The 8131-nt window shown below is 46.3% G+C and overlaps 1 protein-coding gene across 2 annotated transcripts in view; it reads left to right on the top strand.

Annotated features, from left to right (window-relative positions):
* Positions 1 to 7698, top strand: part of Dio1 (iodothyronine deiodinase 1) — a 16506-nt gene extending 8808 nt beyond the window's left edge. The window contains exons 3-4 of one of the 2 annotated variants that reach the window (XM_004642563.2): positions 4588 to 4787; positions 6611 to 7698. In XM_004642563.2, coding sequence (XP_004642620.2) covers positions 4588 to 4787; positions 6611 to 6679 — 269 coding nt within the window. In that variant the 3' untranslated portion in view covers positions 6680 to 7698. The remainder of the gene's footprint in view (positions 1 to 4587; positions 4788 to 6610) is intronic. The other variant, XM_023702697.1, reaches the window with a different exon arrangement.
* Positions 7699 to 8131: the final 433 nt, after the last annotated feature.

Raw genomic sequence — 8131 nt, 5'->3', positions numbered from 1 at the left:
AGGAGCAGGAGGAGGAGGAGCAGGAGTAGGAGCAGCTGGAGGAGGAGCAGGAGGAGGAGCAGGAGCAGGAGGAGGAGGAAGAGGAGGAGGAGGAGGAGGAGGAGGGAAAGAGTACTGCTCACTGGGTACATACTGCCTCCCAGCCCCTCACTCACACAAATCTGGCTTCAACCAGGCACACATTTCTGAAGACCTGGAGAGACAGGGCTTGTCTGGAAAGCATTCCAACTTTCTGACACTTTTTATTTTTTTATTTATTTATTTTTTTTTTGTATCAGGAATTGAACTCAGGACCTCATGCTTGCCAAGCAGGTGCTGTGCCACTGAGCTATATCCCTGGCCCTCTTTTCTTTTTTCTTTTTCTAGTAGGGGATACTGTGACTTGAACCCAAGGCCTTCACACTGAGCTACATCTCTAGCCCTTTGAATAATATTTTTAGAATTTTCAGATAAAGTCCTGCTAAATCATTAAATTATCCAGGCAGGGCTTGAACTTGGCATTCTCCTGCTTCAGCCTCCCAGAGTGCTGGGATTTCAGGCATGGGCCAACATGCTTCTCTGGATTCCCACTTTGAATGGTAAGTAGAGAAATCAGGAGAGAAAAGCCTAAGACTCAGGAGGACATATGGATCATCTGGGTCAGGAGTTCTCAGCCTTTTGCAAGCCTTGAAGGACCTTTGAATGCTGGCTACAGCCAACTGCCTTTTCTGTGGCTCTGGGTCAGGCCTCATGACTTGTATTTCTGAAGTGTTCCAAGGGTGCTACTGATACTAGTCTGGGGACCACACCCAGAGAACCACTGTTGTCATCAACTTCTGTCTGGGTGGGAATCCCCTCTGTAGCTCCTAGAAGGCAGTCACCCATCATCACTATCCCACAGGAAACCTTGTCCCCTTGCTGAGAAAGCTGAAAAAGTGAGACAGTCTTTCCTCATGGGGACAGAAATGTCCCTTCAGGTACTGTGTTATGTGTTATGGTGGGACATAACCCTAGATCGCTCATCTTCCTGAGGACTGAACCCAGGAATTTGGCCCAACTCTCTAATTTGGAGGTGGAAGAGGGCACAGAGGCTTGTGTGGTCAGGGGGAGCCAGTGTCCTTTACTTACATGTCTCTCCATGAGATGCGGGAGGCTCAGTTTGAGCTGCTGCTCTCAGGCAACACTCTGGGCAGACCTTGTCGCAGTCAGAGTGCTGCAGAAGCTGGGTGAATACCTGTTTAGGCCAATACTGGCCTTGCTGGCTTGTCTACATGTTGTACACAAAGACATTGCGCTGATGAATTTTCAACCAAGTTGGCCCAGTGGTGCTTTTTACAGTGTGGTCCTTGGGTCCCTTAGTGACAGAACCATCTGGAATGTTCATGGAAAACACATTCCAGAGCTCCTCACCATGCCTGTTACATTTTGATTTATACTGCCCCAAATGCTTGAAAACTATTTTCAACTCCATACTGCCTTCATTAAATAGCAGCTTCCATATTCACTAACATTTGGGGGCAATTTCAAATCCCTCATTAAAATTTTGGGACAATTTAAAATATCATAGGGTAAGAGGTACATGAGATTCATTATAATGTCTTATCTTATGTATATTTGAAATTTCCACAATAAAACCTTTAAAAGAAAAGCCTAGTGAACGGGAGAGCAAACCCCAGCCCAATATGTCTCTGTGAACCCCTGCCCCTTTGTGAGAACAGCAGCCATCAGTTAAAGAAAGAGACCTTGGACAGTGACTTTGGTGCCCTTGGCTGAGAAGAGTCCTAATATCACAACAGCTGACAGCTGCAGCTCAGTCAAACCTCATTTAAGCCTTCTAGAGAGGCACTTCTCCAACCTTCATGCATGCACAAAGTACTTGGGATCTGAATGAAATGCTGGCTCAGGAGGGGTGGGGCATGTCAGGTGTGGCCAAGGGACATTTTGAGCTTTGATCTCCCAAAGAACAGACTACAAACTTTAGGAAGAGTGACTGGATCATCACTAACAGTGCTTCCTTGTCTCCTGACACATTTTCCCTGAAATTAGACAGGCAGGTTTGACTCTTCCTCAAACCAGAGCTGTCTACCTCAAGTTACCGAACAGTTTCCTGCCCCATCCTGACACGGTCCACTTTCTGGCCTTGGTGCCTAGCCTTCCCTACCATATACAGTTCTTCCTCCTCCCCATCTCCTTCTCCAGGGTCCTTGTTTCTACCAGTCACACAAAACTGGGCATGGATGGAATCTCAAAAATAAAATGTGCACAGCCAGTGTCCGCCTTAGGAGGTCTGGGGTCGGGAGCCCAATTTAGTTGCCTTGCTTTCCCTCACATACCTTGTTTGTCCAGGAAAACACAGGGCATGAGTCCAGCTCTAGCATGTGCTGATCACATGACCTTGGTCAATTTACCTTTCATGCCTGCTTCTCTAGCACAAAAAACGGGATGACAAAACACTCCTTAAACCATTTAATCAATAGTATTTAATAAGCACCTGCCATGTGTCCAGGCCTGAGCTGGCCTTGGGAGACAGGGACAAGAGACATAAACAATTCCTTCCAGTAAGAAACTCACACTTCCAGCAGGGGAAGCAAGTTGTTGCTCCCATCTTGGTCTTCACGTTCTCAGCTGTTCCTTGGGTCTGAGACAAGCTACTTGGCCTCCCACGGGAGGCTGCCATGAAGCTCTAGTGGGCCAACAGCAGCTCGGGCTGCCCTTCCATGGTACAGATAAACTGGTTATCATCATCAACAAGGTTGATGACAAGTAATAATGCCTAGAGCTCTGGCCAGACCTTTGGATCTTAATGTGAATCTCTTTGGAGAGCTGGTTTAACTTGGGGGAGAGATTCTGAGCAGCATGACCTGGAAGCCCAGTAGGAGGTGGAGCCTACTCCACTGGTAGGTTAAATCAACTTTCATCACTCATAGAAGCAGCAATTATTATAAATACAGACCACATAGCTTCTGAGAGAACTTGGCACTACATAGCTCCAGTTCCAGGCTCCCCCAGCAGTGAGGTAAGACATCTGTAGCTTATGGTGAATTTTTCTTTTCTTTTTTTTTTTGAGACTGAGTCTCACTATGCAATTTGGGCTGGCCTTGTGCTTACTTTTGTAGCCCTTATGCTGGTCTTGAACTCACAGAGATCCTCCTGGCTCAACCTCCAGAGTGCTGGGATTACAGGGGTGAGCTACAATGCCCAGTTCCAGGGCTACATGGTGGGTGCCTGCATCCAGGGCCAAGATGGTGCACCAGGGCCGAGACAGTATGGCATGTGGGGCCAGGGATCAAACTTGGGTCTTTTTGCTTGCCAGGTAGGTGCTTATGCCTCTGAGCTATCCCTCCAGCCCCTATGGTTGCTTTTTTAATTTGTGGGCCCATGATGGTGAGTCTCTGAAGGACAAGCAGGATGATGGGCTGGAAGGTTTGTGAATAGGAAGCAGGAGGACTGAGGAGAAGAGAATGAGAATGAGGACAATGACCAAGCCAGCAGATGGAATGGCTGTGAGCTCACCGAAAGTGGCTGATGATGATGATGATGATGATGATGATGATGATGATGATGATGATGTGTGTGTGTGTGTGTGTGTGTGATGGTGGGATTAAACCCATGGCCTTGTGCAAGGAACAGATAGGGGGTGGGTGGGTCATGGAATCCAAACAGTCCACCCATTTGCCTGGAGTGGGGTTAGACACACTGCATCCCACCAAGGACCCTTGGATGTGTCCTGCAGGTGATAGGGAACCACTAAAAGGTCTAAGCAGAAGAGTGACATGGTTAGATTTGCATTTTGGAAGGAATACTGTGGTGATGAGTAATTAAGAGAGGTTGTTTAGGTTCTACAGAAGTAGTTCTTAAACTTCACTGTGTTTTAAAATCATCTGGAAGGCTGGTTTTTCTTTTTTTTTTAAATTTAGTCGGTACAGGGTCTCACTACGTAGCTCAGACCTGTAGTGATCCTCCTGTCTCTACCTCCCCAACACTGGGATTATAGGCCTACACCACCATGCCCAGTTTTGATGGTCAGCTTGGTGCAGGGCTGACATAGCATGTGGTACCAAGGATCAAACCTGGGTCCTTGTGCTTGCCAGGCAGGCACTTTGACCACTGAACTATCTCTCTGGCCCTGGAAGGCTGTTGAAATGCAGAGTACTGGGCCCCATTCCTGGATGGCCTCATGCATGTAGGGTCTAAGAATCTGCATTACTATAAAGTACAGTAATCCCTTAGCAGCTGGGCTGGAGACTATGTACTTAGATGGCCACCGCTCCACATGCCTACCACACTAGTGGCCATGGCATCCTGGACTCTCAGTACCCGCCCCTCCAATCCCAATCTTCCTTCAACAATGTCCCCAAGTGATCTGCATGCATACTAATGATCAATGGCCATGTGTCTGTTGGACTATCTCACAGTGAAGAGCTGAGGCTAGTTCTTGATCAATTGGTAAGTCCCTAGGTGACCTTGTACATTCACCTCTAATGAGAAACTGGGTCATATGGCTGAGGACACCTCTGCCTGAGACCTTTAATAAAAGAGGATGGTGTTTAGTGTGCAGAAAGTATGTCCCATGCCTGTGGGCCTTACTACCTAACCTTTCTCCTGCAGATGGCTGGGCTTTTAAGAACAATGTAGACATCAGACAGCACCGGAACCTCCAGGACCGCATGCGGGCAGCCCACCTGCTGCTGACCAAGAGTCCTCAGTGCCCTGTGGTGGTGGACACCATGCAGAACCAGAGCACTCAGCTATATGCAGCCCTACCTGAGAGGCTCTATGTACTCCAAGAAGGCAGGATCCTTTATAAGGTGAAGACTGGGAGCAGGAGGCACAGGGAAGGAAAGGGGGTCAACAAAGGGCAAAAGAAAAAAGAAGCCTTAGTATCAGGGAAATGTAGATTCAAATCACTGCTAGCCATAATACTATGAGTGGTCCTTTCACCTCTTGGAGCCTTAGTTTCCTCTTCTGCAAAATGAGGTGATTGGTCCCCAGCTCGCTAGGGAAAATGATGTTCATGGAAGTCCCTAGTTACATCCTCCTGGCTGCCTTCTAAATGACCTGTTCAGCCTTGGTTTGGTGTTAAGCTGAGAGATACAAACTGTTGTTTCCATTTTATAAATGATCCTCAGAGAGGGGATGTGGCTCTCCCAAAGTTACTAGGAAGGCTCTGATTTCAATTCTAGCATTGCCTGAGTGGAGCCTCAGAGTGCAGAGAATGCAGGTTCCTAGACTGGGCATGGTGGCGTGTGCCTGTAATCCCAGCTTTTGGGAGGCTATAAATGGGCGTATCACTACAAGTCCAACCTAGTAGTGAGACCCTGAACACCCTGTAGAGCCTTCCCTAAAATTTTTTTTTAAAAAAAAAAAGCAGGTTCCTCCATGCTACCATCATCATGGTTCTAGCCTAAGTCCTTCTCTCCCCCCATACCTGCTAGTCCCTGTGCAAGTACTAGAAACACAAAAATGAATTAAAAATCACTCCTTTGCTACTTCAAGGAGCTCACAGCCTGGAGACACAGAAGACCCAAATAAGAGAGAAATACAGTGTCCCAAGTGCTGAGAGATGCCAGAGGATTCAGAGCAGAATTTGAAAAAGGCCAATTTTTTTTTTTTTTTTTGCTTTGTGCATCATATAACCCCTGAGTCTCAAACAGTTCCATCCTGCTTCTAGAACGCAGAGACAGCCATAAAGGATTTGTAAAGGGAACAGTGTGAGGCATTAGGACCGATGTGGCTCCCAGACTGCAGGTTTTCTAAGCCCTGAGGAAGCACAGGTATGTCACAGGTTGAGACAAGTTTGGGCCTAAAAGCATAAGGAGCCCCAAGTAAGTGTGGTGAGTGAAAATCACTGCAAATAGAAGGAACAGGGTAGCCAAAGTCACAGGGACATATAGAGCAGGGCATGGATAGTGAACTGGGGCATCTAGGCTTGGAGGATCTGGACCAAGGAGTTTGGCCTTAATCTTTGGGCAAAGAATTGCTATAGAAGGGTTTTGAGGGGAAAGAGGAGCAATCTGATCTGTACTTGAGTAAGACCACTGGGTGAAGAATGGGCTGCAGGGAGCAGGGACTGGGGATGGCTTGGAGGTATGACAGCTGCCCAAGTGGGGGCTGAAGGGGGCCAGCTAGGGCACAGAGCTTGGACAGGCAGAGGAGGCACTGATGTGGAACCAGATAACTCAACACAGGGGCTGGAAAGAAGAAAGGTAGGTCTACAGGTCAGATGCTGGATGAGAAGCGTATGTGTATAGAGCCTTTTTTCCTTCTAAAACTCTGTCACTTTACTGTCTCTAGTTTCCACTAACCTCTCTGTCCAGTTTTCTAGTTAAATGCTGGTGCCACTTTACACACTTTCCCAGGTGTTCTAATCCCATGGTTGCATCTGCCTCTCACTGGGCTGCACACATGACTCCTGCATAGACGCCATTAGCCTATGTCTTACAAGCAAGCTCCTGACCTATAAATTCCTTGTGTTTTGGAAATCTAGGAATCCTTGATTCATTTCTTTTTTTTTTTTTTTCTTTTTTTTTTTGGCAGAACCAGGGATTGAACTCAGGCCCTTGCACTTGCCAGGCAAGCGCTTATTCTACTGAGCCATCTCCCTGGCCCCCCTGATTCATTTCTTTTGCAGGGTAAACCTGGTCCTTGGAACTACAATCCTGAGGAAGTTCGTGCTGTTCTGGAAAAGCTCTGCATTTAATCTGCACAGATCCCTCAGCTGTAGGTGACCAGCAGGAGAGCTACTTCCAGCTCAGCTCTCTCCCCAGCATAGCTGATGCCAGATGAACCACTAGTTAAGATTTTCCTGATCCTAGCAAACAACTCCCACTAGGGGGTGCAGGTCACAACACCCAATCAGGACAAACTATCATGATCAGAAGAGGAAGCAACACTTGAGCTGTTCTTGCAAGTGAACTGTGAAAGAACTCATAACTCCACACCGCTCCCACCGCTGGTCCCATTCACTGCACAGCGTCACTGAATAACAAAGCAGTCACAGTCTGCTAGCAGTCACAGTCTGCTGGCATGCTTCTGAAGTGCTGTTATCTCTCCAGCCACTCTCACAAGTGGCTCAGTACAACATCTCTTGTGTAAGGAAAACCAATCTGATCAAATTTGCTACTCCCAGAATTGACCATTTGAGATAATAATTGTAGATCCAAACAGGGGAAGAATCCCAGTTAAGGAGAGTTGAGGAATTATAAGAAGAGGTGGTAGAATCAGATGACAGTAACCTTTTCTTTGCCAAAGTATTTAAATCAATTGTTAGTGGAGGGATGATGAGTTTCCATGGTAATATATTTCCAGTTCTTTCAAGAGAAAGAGTATTCACTTTACCAACTATACTTACTGAATATATTTCTCTCCCACCATGATAACTTATCATGAGTCATTTTGAGGGATTTTTTACTTTCCAAAAGGATGAAGACCTTCACTACAGCCAACAACAGGCACTAGAAGAAGCTGTTGTTCAGTTATGCAGAAGAACATATCTGACATTGTTTCACTGATTTCTTCACAAGTCTCTTAATGGTCATTTGTGTCACATCAGACTAGTGGATAACCACTGGTATTCATCGGTTCTAATTCTGCTTCTTTTCATATTTGTTCATGACAGTCACAGTGTAAAGTATACACAGCTGTGACTTGATTTGAAAGAAAATGTTTTAAGATGCAGCAAACTAATATGGAACAATTAAAATGTATCAGGCTATTGTGGGTGGCTTCGGTGTGATCTTTGCATTTCATCTTTTAATTTGTGTCAGCCTCATCTATCCTTTATTATATCTCAATGCAATCTGATTAGCAAAAAAAGCACATGCTGGAGGTGGGGGAAGAGGGCTCATTTGGTGAGAAGAACACTCAATCTCTATGTGTTAAGTGTCAGACATGGTATTTTCTTGTGAAATACTGCTAGAGGGAAGTAATTTTTTAAAAAAAAATGTATTTGGTATAGGGTCTCACTGTGCAGCTTGGACTTTATAGTGATCCTACTGTTTTTAGCCTCTCCAGCGCTGGGATTACAGGTGTGCACCACCATATCTGGTCTTGGTGGCTGGCTCAGTGTGCCTGGGGGTGGGGTTGGCATGGCATGTGGTGCTAGGGATCAAATCCCAGTCCCTGAATTCACCTAAGCAGGCGCTTAGTCTGC

The sequence above is a fragment of the Octodon degus genome, unplaced genomic scaffold (genome assembly GCF_000260255.1).
Source record: "Octodon degus isolate 3935 unplaced genomic scaffold, OctDeg1.0 scaffold00156, whole genome shotgun sequence".
Taxonomy (NCBI): Eukaryota; Metazoa; Chordata; class Mammalia; order Rodentia; family Octodontidae; genus Octodon; species Octodon degus.
The sequence above is the reverse complement of the archived record's forward strand: the minus strand, read 5'-3'. Positions and strand labels throughout refer to the sequence as shown.